Genomic DNA, 15,478 nt, shown 5'->3' on the forward strand with positions numbered 1-15,478 from the left:
TAGAATTAACAGATTAAACAGATCCAACAGATTGAAAATAATATTTGCAACAAGTATCCATCCCTGTGTTTGTTTCTCTCTATGTTTGATCCTATATAACTAAACACATTTATAGATTCAATTAGGTTCTTAAAAGCCAAGATCACGATAAACATTCTGGCCAAAAATCAATGCAACAAAAATTACACAAATGTCAAATAACAGAAGGCAACATTTCTTTTTAAATGATTAAAACATGGCATCACTCATTTTGTTGATGTATTGCAAAATATTTCTAATGGTTTAAGGGAATATCCTCAGTTCAACATAAAATGAGAAATACGAGACTTTTAGCCCCTAAGAGGGCTGTTGAGCACTGTCTGTAAACCAAAGCAAGCTGTGTGACAAGCACAACTCTCTACCTCCACTCCAGCTGTCACTTTATGTAAGAGTATCCCGCTCCGACAATTAGATGTTCCTCAAATGCAAACTGTTTTTGTGTTCATTTCTTATTCTGAGCCAATGTCTGCCTCATCAAATTTTTACTATGGTAAAACATAACGACAAAAAAGTTTTTTTTATTCTTTATTCTATTGAGACCACACGCCACGTCACAATATCCATGTGAAACGTGAAGTAAAATCAATTGAAAACAAGAACTCTTGATGGCACAAAGACAGTCAAATACTGTCAGTTATTTTCAGTACTTGGATGAGTATTCTGCACATTAGCTCAGATGCTATTAGTAGTGAAATTTACATATTTTGTTTGTGCAAACTTGAATAATGCTTTGCTATTTTTTGTTTTGAAAGTAAAAAAAAATGTTTGAATGTATGACTTAGACATAAACTAAGCTGTTCTTTGTATGTCTTCATTGAAAGTGAACACACATAAATGCTTTAAACAATATAAAGTTGTATACAGTAAACATTTTTTATAGCCTGTTGCACTTAGCCAGGAAACATTCTAAGGTTTAGGGCCTGGGGTTATCTGACAAGGCAAATGTCTGTGAACAAATGTGGCTGAGATTAGGGGTGTAGATGAGAGTCAGTTGGGTAGATTATCACTGAAAGTCTTAACAGCCTTTAAATCATCCATTTTGTGTGCCGTGACAATTGCAGAGCCATTCATTTTGGGTGTATGTCTCTATGATGAATGCTTTACCTTAAAGACACAAAGGTTGTTTGTTGGTACTTATCCAACGTTATTGGGGTCTCAGTAGTAAAAACAGAAAGAAATTAGTTATTTATTTTACTGCTTGTCTTTCAGTATCTAATGAAAAACTTCTTGGCATGGTGAGCGATGGATCATTTTATTTTGATATACTGGAAATGTTTCTTTTCACATTAAATGATGTTCTTGGTACCATTCAGGAGACAAATTATGATAGTACTTGGTGGAGCAGTTGTTGATCAACATAATGCATGCTCCTCTTGTAATAAGTTTTACAGCAACATATATATATTTGACCATCAGAATGAGACTTTTAACAAAAAAAGAAAAAAAAAAAAAGAATAAAGTTTGATTTCTATTCTGAAGTCAAGAAAAGGCCCTAGATTCGTAGAATGTTCCTTACCATTTTAAAATTTTGGTAGTAACCAGATCTTTGATCTAGTTATCATTATTTTCTTCATCACTGTCTCTCATTGTGATCCCTTGCATCCCTCCTTCCCTCACCGAAGCAGTAGCTTCTTCTAAGGTCAGCCGATTTCTTACGGTCTCATACATTGTAGAGTTCAATGTTGAGTCCAGCACTCCCTGAAGACGGAAATCACGGTACTTTTTCTGTCACAAAGAATAACAAACAGTAAATGCACTGAATATATTATTTTAAAACATTAGTATGTGTCATAAATTGGGCTCCTTGTTTTGGTTTAAAAATATTTAGTTCTTCTGTGAAAATAATGATAGCAGTTAATGTAGACAGGCTGCTGCACTTTCAATCAGAGAACTGTCCTGTGTGGGAGTGAAATTTGGGAAGTTTCCATCAGCAGTTGGAAGCATGAAACACTTGGTGTGTTATACAGGCCCATTTTTGTAAACAGCTAAAACATTTAGTTTAACTTTCTGAAAATGTACACAACTTTACTTACTGAACAACAACAATTGAATTATCTATAAAACATTAATTGTTAGAAAGTGTTTTTTTATTCCCATACTTCTCTTTTGTACATGCATACTGGAGCATGTTCCAAAGCTCTCATGGTGATGATATGAACACTATGAGTGAATGCATCACTGACTACATGACCTTCTGTGTGGAGAGCATTGTGCCTACACGACGGCTATGGTGCTTTCCAAACAACCCCCCCCTGGGTTACCCCTGAGCTGAAAGTCCTCCTGAACCAGAAGAAGAGGGCTTTCTACTCAGGGGACAGAGAGTAGCAGCGTAGAGCTCAGCGGGAGCTCCAGTGGAGGATCAGGGTGGCAAAAAAAAACACTGGGAGGAAGATAGAGGAGCAGCTGGCGCAGAACAACGTCAGGGATGTGTGGAGAGGTCTCAAGAACATGTCTGGGTTTGGGCAGAGGACCAGCAGGGCTGCAGACGGTGACACCGGACAGCATCCCCCTAAGGCTGCTGAGGACCTTTGCTGATGAGCTCTGTGAGGTCCTCAGCTACATCTACAACCTGAGCCTCAGCCTGGGAGTGGTCCTCACCTTGTGGAAGACCTCCTGTGTGGTACCGGTTCCCAAAACACCGCACGCCAGGGAACTGGCCCACTTCAGACCAGTCACCCTGACCTCCCACCTGATTAAGACCATGGAGCGCCTCAGCCTAGCACACCTGTCCGCTGCAATTTGCCTATTGGCCCAACATCAGAGTAGAGGACGCCATCATCTACCTGCTGCGGCGGGCGCTCACCCACCTGGAGACCACCGGGAGCGCTATGAGAGTCATGTTCTTTGACTTCTCCAGCGCTTTCAACACCATCAGACCAGTGCTGCTGAGGGTGAAGCTGGAGGACGCTGGAGTGGACAAACATCTAGCTGACTGGACCATCGACTACCTCACTGACCAACCTTAGCGGGTGCGGCTGCACAGCTGTCAGTCAGAGGTGGCAGTCTGCAGCACCGGGGCCCCCAGGGCACTGTTCTGTCTCTGTTTCTTTTCACCCTCTACACCTCGGACTTCACCTACAACACAGTCAGCTGCCATCTTTAGAAGTTCTCCGATGACCCGGCCATTGTGGGGTATGTGTCTGAGCTGGAGTACCGGTCGGTCATCATGAACTTTGTGGACTGGTGTAAGAAGAACCACCTGTGTTTAAACACCAGTAAGACCAAGGAGATGGTGATCGAACTTAGGAGAAGACCCCCACCTCACTCCCCCATGAACATCAATGGGCAAGACATAGAATCTTTGGAGAGTTTCAAATACCTGTGTGTTTACGTCAATAATAAACTGGACTGGACTCATAACACAGATGCCCTGTATAAGAAGGGCCAGAGCTGCACCAGACTGTAGAGGAGCTGAGCAGCTCCTTCAGAGACAGACTTAGACATCCTGTCTGTAAAAAGGAGCGCTACCGCAGGTCATTCATCCCTGCTACTATCAGATTATACAATGCCACTGCACTATAACCTGGTGTAATAACACTGCAATAGCTGTGCAATACCTACTGTGCAATAACTAATACCCTGTGTACAATAAGAGACTTCACCCATTTCAGCTATCCCACTTATTTTATTATTCCCTTTTTAATAAACCAGAAACGGCACTGTTGTCTTTTACCTGTTACCACTTTAATGTACGACCTTAAATCCATATGTATATAAGTCACCATAATACATCTGGATTGCACTGTATATATCTGGACTACACTGTATATACTCCATGTACCTTTTCCTCCTTTGTGCACCTTCTGTTGATTATGAGAGCCGATGTGACATATGAATTTCTCCATTGTGAGATCAATAAAGTTTTATCTTATCTTATCTTACGTATTCATATGGTTGACTCTAACAATCAGCTTGTATTTAAATATGTGGTGGATGTTCTCACTTTGACAATCCTGATGAGGATCTTCAGTTGATAAATATGTAGCTGCAGGTCCATGCGGTCAGTCAGCCATGTTCCAATAAGGTTCATACTGCTGGTGTACCATTGCTGTAGCAAAAACAAATTTACAGTGCAGAATATGCGCTTTACATGATGCACATAATAAAATGCAGAATGTGACATACAAAAAAAATGGCATCCCTAAAAAGTGTGATGCTTAGATTTTCTGACAGATCTAATTAGACCCGAGAACCAAAGATCAGTGTATCTGTTCCTCATATAAATAAATTGCTTTCTTTGAGGATTAAACATGCTCGGACTCTTTAAAGGAGAAGTCTAGTCATATTCAGAATTCAAACTTCTGAAAGTACTTTAAATATAAAATTATTACATATTGTTCAATAAATGATAAGTTCTTTTAATTAAGAGTAATTTTAATTTTTCATTTTCATTCAACAAAACTACATGCTTATACTCTAGCATCATCCATGCCGTGCCCCTGAAAAGTTAAATGTTATCTTGGTGATGTCCCCCTTTTTAAATATATTGTCATTAACCTGAGTTAAAAAACAACAACAAACAAAAGAACAGTGATTTGTTGGTAACATTGTGGTGGTAGTGTTCAATAAATGTTGGCTTAAGTCCCTCATGTAAAGTCTGACTTGTATAAGAAATGGATATGATTAGTATTAGTTCAGCCCCAAACAGTTATCTATAAACATTTTTTATGGGCCCTACAAATTGTACCTACTGCAATTTCCAGAAATATTTTTTATACTCAGTCCAGACTGCTTTGTTTGACATAGTTTCTAATTTAGGCAAATACATGTAATAGCTGAGGACACATCCTGTTATTATGCAAAATATCTTACTCTGTTAAAGGAGGGTCAAATTATTGTCATACATCAAGCAAAGAAAACATAAAAAAAAATTGTCTAAGAATACTACAATTGGGTTTAAAACTGTCCAACATTTAATTAAAAACTAAAGCGGGATAACAAACCATCATCTTCATTAGTTGTTGGAAAAAATGGTGAGTGCGCTTAATTAGTGATAACATAGTTGTTTGGTGAACTCAAATTTTAGAGAAAACAACAGCAGAACTCATGGCTATGTTCAATATAGTAAGAGCATTTCCACATGTATAATGCAAAGAGAACACAAGGCACTTGGACTAAACAGCTCTGTAGCCTTAGGAAAACCACTGATCAGTGAAGGTAACCATGCCAAAAAGGTTACATTTTTTTAAGGAGCATAAAGATTAGACTTTGGAAAAATGGAAAAAAGACGTCAATGCCCTCTGTTGAGTCCAGATATACCCTATTTCAGAGTAATGGTTATATCTGATGCACCCACCATGTCTACTGTTTACGGTACAAGCCTTTGGAGGGAGTGCAGATGGTCAGGTCTAGGCTCCACTATAGTGTCCTGAAAAAGTGAGGTCAGATGAATACCTAGTAGACTAAATTACCAGTTTATTCAGTTAGGAATTGTTTTCTTCCCTAATGGCATGTTACAGCAACAGTTCAACTGCAGAAGATCTCTCTGTTTCTTAGCTGTCACATAGCTCCAAAACATGCTTAAAAACATGCTAAAAACAACAAATATGGTGCCACAACAGCAAGAATTTTTCAATAAAAGTGATATACTTTTTTACTATCAAAGCCCTTATTTGGAGAGCGGAAGTTCAGATGGTCTGTAAAATAATAAAAGGCTTTAGCCTTTAAAAATAAATGTATTTAAGATAAGATGCTTTATTTGTCATTATATATACAAAGTATATACAATGACATTTCGTAGATCAGATGGAGGGTTAGCCTGAGCTGCTGTGACTCAGCGCGCTGCCACTAATGGCCGACATCACCAGCAAGTATTTTAGTGGTAGCGCCCGGAGGAAACATGAGAAGAACATGCAAACTACACACAGAAAGTGCCCTGCCAAGCCCAGGACTCAAATCCAGACCTTCTTGCTGTGAGGCAAGAGCGCCAACCATGGCGATTAGATAAAAATAAAACTTTTGGGTGCTGTAAGAAAAGAGGGAAGAAGTAATGTGTCCAGAGGAAATGCTGCGGTCAGAACATGTCAGTACTAGTATACACATATAATCATACCATCAGCTTATTTTAATTCAATCAACCGTTTATGCAACCTTTTATGTTTAAAAAGCTAGTTAGTAAAAAGTTATCAAAGGTAGTTTAACCATTTGCATTGATTCATTAACTTTGCACCAATTAAATCTCTGGAGCAGTGGGTCGCAAACTTTTTTAGTCGCACATCCTCTTCTGTGTTGACGCACCTGAAAATAAAAAAATAAAAAAATGCAACAGGCTTTTTTTATTGCCATATTAAAGGTGACATGATTAATCATGCTCAAATGACCAGAACACACATAAAAATCAATAAATAAAACTGCAGTTGCAGTTACAATACCACAACCATCATAACACAGGTTATGGAAATAAAATTAGAACAGAATTTTAGTTAAATTGCTATAATGTTACTCACAGCATCCACAACAGGATCTAAATCTGAGTCTGACTCACAATTCATGCCACAGAATAGAAACACAAAGCAGTTTAATTTGATTTGTGTCTGATGACGAGAGAGAGATGTTATGCCATCACGCCATGGCAAAATTCAGATTTAATTTTGAACAACATGTGACATGGGGAAGAAATCAAAATGGATTGTGAGCAAAGAAGTTCACACCCACACCGAGACAGCCCCTCACAGCAGGGATTCCCTGCTATGAGCCTAGACCAGACTCTCAGTCTCCCCACATCTTTCTCGAGCTCTAGAGGAGAGAGAGCCCCCCTGGACAAGCCAGCCAGGCATGGGGCCTCATGGGGCCCAAAAGACCCACAAGCCAGCACAGAGGGGAAATCTCTCTTCGTCTGGAGGATCCGACTGGGTTCGGAGATTTGCCGACTAGATCTCTGAACCCAGATCTCCGACTGGGTTCGGAGATCCCAGATCTTTGCAGTCTGACTTCTGCGCAACCAGCCGCTGAAGTATGCCAAAACCAGCCTTGTTTATTCTTCTCAGGTGTTGCAGGAAGCTGATTCCAGACAACGTGGAGCGGTCGAAAGGTCGGTACAGGACCCACTTTCCGAAGCTTAGGGCAAAACCTGGATTCAAATCGCCTGCTGCATTCCGGAGTCTCGGCTACGACCGAATCAGAGACTGCAGGCAGGACATCGGGCCGGCCTACCCTGTTACAACCACGTTTCGGCTAGCCGCAGAGCCACATGTCTGCTGCTGACATGACAAACTGTTTCCCAGGACCACTGCTCTTCCTTGGGTGGCCAAAGTGAACCGAACTCACACAAGGCACCGACAGCTTTGGCAGAGAAATAAACAGGGAAAGCTAAATGGTTGTTTGGAAAGCTTGTGTAATGCGTCCACATGCTGTTTTTAAACACATGGGGATGAGCGACATAGCTCCCATTAGCCTGTTGATACTATGCCATTGCCGATGTAATTCGAGTGTGTTTTTATGCTTATAACAACGTTATCTCCTCAAGAGTTGTATACACTGATGGGATATTGATGTTTTGTTATCCGGTGTACTCATGACTAAATTAAAGCTAAAGTTTTTTGTTTTTTTTTCCAGTGTCCTGTCTAGCAATGTGGCAATAAGAATTGATGTCTTAATGCCAAATAGAGCTTAAATGATTTTGCTTTCACAAGTGGAGCAATCAGCATTCGCCATAGTGCTCCGCTTGATTTATGCATGTAAATAGTTTTATTGTGATTCCTGCAGGGACAATTTCAAATTACATGGACACTGCAATGGGAAAGTAGGAGAGTAAAGGAAGAACAAGAAGAGAAAAAAAACGAGAAGAGGTGAAAGAAAGAAGAGATAAAAGGGAGAGAATGATAAAACGTCTTCCGTCTGCTTTATCACCTGGAAAGAGAGATGTAAAAAGAACAGCACAACCAACATACATAGTGTAACAGATACAATAGAGTAACACCTTGATGCCATTGCTAAATCATATGTATTATTATTTAAGCTGACATGTGTAAAGTGAAATAAAAAAAATAAAAAAAATAAATAAATTATGGGCATTCTGTATATAAGTGTGTCAGGATGCAGCTTGTAGGCTACATGCTGAGCCTCTCTCTCTCTTTCCTGCGCAGCCTGATTGGTTCCACCTGTCAGGCTGCAATCAACCTCCAACTGCTCCCACCTGGTTCCACCCTTATTTATACTCACCTCAGTCTGTTCTTGCTCGCCGGTCCGTAGTGTTCACTCCCGCTCCGTCTCTGCCAGAATCCTTGTCAGCTCAGTTTTTTTGTTACAGTCAGCCTGAAGACGTTGCTTCAACTTGGTTTTTGTTCTAGCCATTTCCCTAAGACTCTGCTCAGCTCCGCTCCACGATCTCAAGTTCTGCAGCTGTTTCCACGGTCTCAAGTTCTGCAGCTGTTTCCACGGTCAAGTCCGCAACTGCTCCATGTTCTCAAGTTCTGCAGCCGTTTCCACGTTCTCAAGTTCCTGAGCTGTTCCACGTTCTCAAGTTCCCGCTGCTGTTCCACGTTCTCAGGTTCCTGAGCTGTTCCACGTTCTCAGGTTCCTGAGCTGTTCCACGTTCCCAAGTTCCCGCTGCTGTTCCACGTTCCCAAGTTCTGCAGCTGCTCGACGGCCAAGTCCGCATCTGCTCCACGTTCACAAGTTCTGCAGCTGTTTCCACGTTCTCAAGTTCTGCAGCTGTTTCCACAGTCTCTAGTTCTCCGCTCCAGAGTTTCCTCCCGGTCAGTCACCCATTACTCCTCCAGTTCTACCTGGAACCCTGCACCTGTGGGAGTTTGTGAGAGTGCACTAGTTTATGTGAAAATTATCCAGAAGGAAATTGCTCGATAGTGCTTGTGGAGAACCAAAGGCCCGCCCGAGCACTTCCCCGAGCACCGAGGCAGGAGTCAGGGACCCATAACCCCGGACTCCCAAAGGGGCCCCCAAAGCAGGGCGCCCAAGAGGGGCCAACACAGGAAATCTGCAACCCCTCCCCAAAGCAAAGAGGAGAGACGACCCCAGGGAAATCCCCCAGCCACCACAATGCCGACGCCCCCAGGAGCCGCCGGCAGCCAGCTGCGCTGAAGTGGTCCCGGCCATGGGCCCCGAGGGCCAGTGGCTTCAGGGGCGCCCACCCCCGTGGCGGGGGCCCTGGCCAAGCCCCAGGGAGCCAGGCCCCGCGAAGCAGCCACCGGGAATGTGCCGGCACCCACCCGGGAACCCGCCCCTAACCCGAGGACCGCCAATGCGCCTGCGGGATAATGCTACTGCCAGTGCAGCGGAGGGGGCAGGACGTGGGGGGGATGGGCGCCCCACGTCCTGGCGGAGACTTGAGATGTTCTTGGGAGTGGGAGCGGACCCGAACCTGGAGGGAAAAAAAAAAAAAAAAAAAAAAAAAAAAAAAAACTCATTCACACCATCTCTCCCTAGTACCCCAAAGAAAAAAGTTTTTAAAGTCAGCTAGCCTAAAGGCTATTAGCTTAGATATCCAACTATGGCTCGTTTAGCAAGGTTTGCTTTGTTTCACTCCATCATTCGATATTGCTATGAACATTTTTACCACATTAATATGGAATATTAATGTCGATTTAAAGGCGTTTTGTATTACTTTAGCAGTAACCGAATTTGGCGACCACATTTGGTCGCTACAGCGACCCCTAGCCTCCCGGAGGTATGATCGCATTAATAAATTCAAGTGTTCCTAAAGTTTACCGATTCTTATTGAGAAAATCCTTCATAATGTTAGTTTTTCAAATAATGTTTTGTTTAACTAAGGATTTGCAACAACCAAATGTTTTGAATTAGTTAAAATAATTTAAGATAATTTTTTAACTTTGGTTCTTTAACTCAGATCTGCAGTAATCCATAGTTCACCGGATTAGTCTGATGATAACCACTTTGTTTTTGTCTTGTGTCTTTTAGTGCATACATAGCTTAGCTTCTTTTTATCTTCATCTTGCTTAGTTTAGTTAAGTCTCACTAGCCTAGTAGAGAGGATTTGATTGATGAACAGATGAACACATCATATTATATAGTGATGTTCTCTGGATGTTCCTTTTATTTCTGTAAACAAATTCTTGAACTTGAGAAGTTCTGGCCACTCATTCTGTGTGTGCATAGTTTGCTGTTAAAAGATCACCAGTGCTCGAATCATCCCCTTTAGCTATTGATATCAGCTCTTGGGCTGATTTCCACTGGGCAATACCTAACAGACAGAGAGATGTTTATTAAACATTAAATAACTTTAAACAGTGTACAATTGCACAACAGAGAGCACTTTGGTAGAGATGCCTAGAGCAACAACAGAGCGCTGGCCTCGATAACGCTGTTATTAATCATAGAAATAAATTAAATTCCTGATTGTTTCACAGCGGTTACATTCAGTAGATAAACCATGGCAGCAAACCTCAGATCCCCTCACCCTCCACCATCGCACTCACTGACCACAGGTTGCTGGTTTCCCTGTTCATGTTTGTTTATGCGCTAAAACTGCATCTTTAAAATGAACTGCACCTGTCTGAATCACAATGAAAAGTACTACAGCTCTGTGCGTGAACATAGTCAAGAAATTGCGTCAATTTTAGCAGCAGCAGCAGAGGCTGCAGCAGTGTGGGCGTGTCATGCGCATCAGTGGTTGTCACTGGTTCAATCACGGCAGCACTGTTTGTAGGTGCTGCGCGACCGATAGACAGTCATTGAATTTAATCTTGTAAATAAAACTTTCGGCCCGAATTCTGTTTTTCCTCTGCTGACATAAATGACGTAGTCAGGAAGAGAGAAAAAGACATTTTCTGATTCTCACCCGTTTTCTTCTCCCGGATCAGTTGCAATTCTCTCCTCTATTGCCTCCAATTCCTCTCTGTCTTGGTTCCTCTCCTTCTTCACTGACTTTGACCGTAGATGTCCCATCTGTCAGGGTTCAGTTCTATACCCTGGACAGTTCCGGCTCCTTCCTTCCACCAGCCCAGCTCTGACTCCACTCTACTTAATCATCCACACCTGTCAGCCTCTGATCATCCTGGACTGTTTCCACCTGCAAGCGTGTGAATACTGTATCGTTCCATTATGACACCCAAGTACCAGGCAGAGGTTTTGTTGCTAACACTTTATATTAGTGTAACATATACGTGGGGTATCAGAAGACAAATGGTTCGGTTTAAGGAGGTGTTGAAAGAGTAAATAATGACACAAAGGCAGATGCTTATATTTGGTGTTGGTACCATATATTATGTGAAACAAAAAAAACAAAAAAAAAAAAAAACAACAAACAATATCCAAAATATTTACAATCTGCAGACAAGTTAGTTTTCACAGTGCACTTCAGATAATTCAGTTCCATAGACTCCGTAGTTCACAGAATTTAACAAAATAAAACATAATCAGGTGTACTCAAAACATTGCATCTAAATAGAGAGAATGATTTGAGAGATGCGATCAGTCCATTATCTAAGTCTTAGTAATTGGACAGATGTGTAAAGGAAAATGGAGGGGTTGAGCAAAGCTGCAGCAGCCTCCTACCAGACCCACAGGATGAGGATGTATAGGGGCAGGTTCTGTTCCAGGTAGTAGCTCGCCATCAATTGACCCACAGCTGGGCTCACCTGGCCTGTATTAAATAACCAGGACCCATGGATTAACCACTATTCTCTTAATTTATCTACTAGCTAGTATTATAGTCTATATTCTGTGTACACATTAGGAATATCTACAACATCCCATTCAATACAATTGATATTCTTGTCATTCAATGTATAAACAACAACTTAAATACTTAACAAAACGTTAAGTTTGCATTTTCATTAAGTAAAACAAATAAAACTCAATAGGAGCAAATGGAGCACAAATGCTACTAGCATTGCTAATGCTACCAGCCATCACAGCCCTATAGAATTATATTGAAAATGCTAATGCTATTAGCATTGAGCAAACAGAGCATTTCAGCACAATAGATAGCCATGCTATCTAGTGAACAACAACAGACTCACCAATTCCCGCAGATATTCGACACACCGTGGAACCAGATGGTTTCTAACACCACGGCAGTAGACACTACAAATACAGTCTCATACTAGAATCAACAAGCATTTAAGATGGAAAAAAAAAATCAGTGAATAAAAGGTATTGTGTATAGAGACATACCAAGTGCAGCTGCTCCAGTGGCTTCCCCCTCACTACTGATTGGGGAAACTCACCTCAGCTTATAAAATGTGCCTGAACTTCATGATTGGTTAGACTACAGGGGTGTGTCTTGTGGTGTGTTCAGGTACTGGGAAAAAAAAGGACCAAGGGATTTTAACCTGGGTTACATTAGGACAAACAGACAGCTTTCACAGAGGAATCCGCCAGTCCCCTGAACCACCACTCCTCCCCCCGGAAGCCACATATTTCTTCTGGTATAAACTCAAAACAATCTAACTTAAAGAAACAGTAAGTGTGCAACAGCACTTAGCAAAAGATAAATAATTATTGATTAAATGTACAGTTATTGATTTTATTTTTAAAAAGGAAATGTTTATCTATACGTCTTTATGGTGTGGGGGAAAAAACAATGTCAGACTGCCATTACATTTTTCTAGTGCCAGCTTGCGTGCAACACTCTTTGGGAAGCCCTGCTCTAGAGAAATTTGTGAGAAAATAAATAATAATTCATTATAAATAAAAAATAAATAAAACAAAAAATACAAATCTTGGTAATATTGTATATGATGGAACGTCTTGATGATTTTTTTCAAGGGGTGGGGGCAGAGAAGTATAGTGGGGAGAAGAAGCTGATCTGTTCCAGATGGCCTTACGGAGTTAAAATATTGGGTATTCGCACAACGCTGCGCTGATTTAGTTGTGTTCTTTGGTCAGATCCACCGCCGCAGAGAAAAGGTCCTGTAGCCTCTACACAGACAGTGACAGCTTCTTGCTGGGGGTTTCCTCCACACCGCAGTAGCTGTTGTCTGTGTGAAGACCAGGCTTCGCTCCACGCTGCTGCAGGAGCAGACTCTCTTCTGCACGAGGCTGCCATTGCAGCTGCAGCCAAGTAAGGTTGTAGTGTAAAGAAAAATTTTTTTTTTGAAACACACCCTCTTCAGAGACAAAACTCAACAGCTTTCAGTGTATCCAGTGAATACCTCTCCTAGTATTGAGTCAGCAAATCGCAGCTATTTTCCCCCCTTTGTTCCACTGTCAGCTGGATGGCGACACCCGATCTGTGATGGCTGTCTGGTCACACCCAAGGTCAATCACTGCGTAGCAGTCTGCTCATGTCTTCTCTACTTGACTACAACCGTACTACCCTCTGAATAGGATAGAGATAATTCAGCCTGGTAGGGAAAATAATGCAGTTCGAAAAACTCTAAAACCGCACGGAATGGAGTGGAGTGCAGCTAAGGTGAGTCCATAAAAAGTCCCATAAAAGGCAATATTTTAAAAACACAACATGACATTAGGAACTATATTGCATAGATCGACCACAAAGGAAAAATGAAACAGCTATTATTACCCGTAAAGAGGGGGGGCATCAAACTTGCTTTATAAAAAAAAAACATCATAACCACACAGAAAAGAAAGTGAAGTTTACAAAGCTGAGTGAAACTTATTTATCCAGGGATCAGCAGTTAGTACAGTCATTGGTAATTAGGTTGTTTATGGCATGGAGGTTTCTTTATACAATAAGAATCCATTTTAATGATATTTCACTGAAAGGGCAACCACCTTACACTACTATAACACAAAGGAAAGTGATAGGATCACAAGCTGGTAAGATAACTCTAGCTTGTGATTCATGGACAGCTATTGCCACAAAACCTGCATCTTATACAGCCTGTTTATTTAGATACAAATGGGTTCAATAAAACTGTAGCAAGGAAATGGCAGATAGCTAAGATGAACTTAGTTTTAGTTACAGGTAAGGTGAGAGATCTTGAACTCATGACCTTCTGCACCATGATTGAATCAAATCATAAATTGACTATTCTCGTTCCTACTCAATATTGTAGTAAAAATCTGTGCTAACTCCTTTGCATAATTGTTGGAAAAAATTAATTTGGGAAAGTAGTTTGTACAGAAACATTTTTTTTACCACACAATGCATTCTTGTAGCCCTGAAAATGGATTGATAATGTTGGTACATGAAGATCATGCTTGCTTAAAAGGACCATACACGTATGCCAGGAAGAATTGCTATCATGAAGCAGTGCTCGGGTGAATCAGTGAAGTGACCTGGTGCCAGCAGCTTCCTATCTGTCACTGTGTGCCTGTGAAGGCTTCAGTGCGGCAGCAGGCCTGTGATCGCGCCCCGAGCACAACCCCCTGCTGAGAGGCCAGGCCTGGAGTGACTGATCCACTGACTGGCTGCTGTCCCTCCCTCCGTTACCCACTCCTCCTTCCCTTCTTTTTCTGTAGATTTTGCACCTTGCCACGCAGGTCCCATCTGCAGCCATGTTTTTACAGCAGCCATTTTGTACTTGTTCAGTTTTTTTATTATTTCTGTTTAAATGGAAGTGAGCATCTTTTTCAAACAAATCATGAAAATGTTAAACAGTTTAACACTGCATCATTTTTCAATAATTTCTACCTAAAGCCTACAGAATGCGTGCGGTCTTGGATATTGCCCATCATTTTTTTCCCCTTCCTAAAAGTAACTTCTGATAGAATGACAGTGTGTAAAATCAAATTAATTTGTGGCATCTGTGGAAATTGCAGGTTTTAAACACACACACACACACACACACACACACACACACACACACACACACACACACACACACACTAAATATTTCTAATTTTTTAGATCTTTCATCATCACTTTCGAGTCAATAAACCTTTTTTGCGGTCAATATAATTTATCATTTTGGTAGAGAGAAAAGTTAAAAAATATTGGTTTCCAGAACCAAAGGGAACAAAGTGGTTAACAACGTAAAGGTACACGTTTGTTTGACATGCTCAGTTAAAGTCAGCTAAAGGCAACTTTCTTAACATGTTGAAACTAGACTGCCTTAACCTTAAAGGACTGCCACTGCATCTTACTGTAACCATAATATACAGCCATGGACTTTCCATGACTAGCTAGGATACTAAGTATATAAGAACAGACAAATTATCTGTTAGAACTGTTAAGTTCTATTTTATAGGCTTTGTGAGGATCGGCAGGGGGCTAGAACGTACTGGCAGCCAAAACAAGCGTAATATTGCTCTGAATAAATAATGCCATAACCCGACAGGGATCAAATCTGTGACATTCTAACAAGAGCCATTTTGTGTCTTTAACCGCATTATCTGTGTGTGCACATTTGTGTGTTTTGTCACTTCACAACATTGCGATGAAATTCTACCTTTACACAGGCGATATGTGATTTGCAACACACACACATTCCCACATAGAAAATCTACATCTGCTAGTCCATCCCCCTTTGAGTGAGAGCTAGGAGAGCGACCTCCTGCCCCCATTTGTCACCAACTCATAGCTCCCACTGAAAACCTCACTTGTTTTCACACC

General features: G+C 41.2%; 1 protein-coding gene and 1 long non-coding RNA gene across 3 annotated transcripts in view; both read right to left on the bottom strand.

Annotated features, from left to right (window-relative positions):
• Positions 1-1,351: 1,351 nt before the first annotated feature.
• The window catches only part of LOC105920400 (calcium-dependent secretion activator 1), a 710,204-nt gene continuing 696,077 nt past the window's right edge, over positions 1,352-15,478 (bottom strand). For both annotated transcript variants that reach the window (XM_036151653.1, XM_036151654.1), the window contains 2 exons: positions 3,983-4,087; positions 1,352-1,764 (listed from right to left, as the gene is read on the bottom strand). In XM_036151653.1, the coding sequence (XP_036007546.1) occupies positions 1,591-1,764; positions 3,983-4,087 (279 nt within the window). In that variant the 3' untranslated portion in view covers positions 1,352-1,590. The remainder of the gene's footprint in view (positions 1,765-3,982; positions 4,088-15,478) is intronic.
• LOC110367269 lies at positions 11,182-12,193 on the bottom strand. The gene is made up of 3 exons (XR_002427351.2): positions 12,133-12,193; positions 11,979-12,042; positions 11,182-11,599 (listed from the first exon to the last, which is right to left on the bottom strand). It is a non-coding gene; the product is annotated as an uncharacterized LOC110367269 (long non-coding RNA).

This window comes from Fundulus heteroclitus, chromosome 20 (assembly GCF_011125445.2).
Source record: "Fundulus heteroclitus isolate FHET01 chromosome 20, MU-UCD_Fhet_4.1, whole genome shotgun sequence".
Classification (NCBI taxonomy): Eukaryota; Metazoa; Chordata; class Actinopteri; order Cyprinodontiformes; family Fundulidae; genus Fundulus; species Fundulus heteroclitus.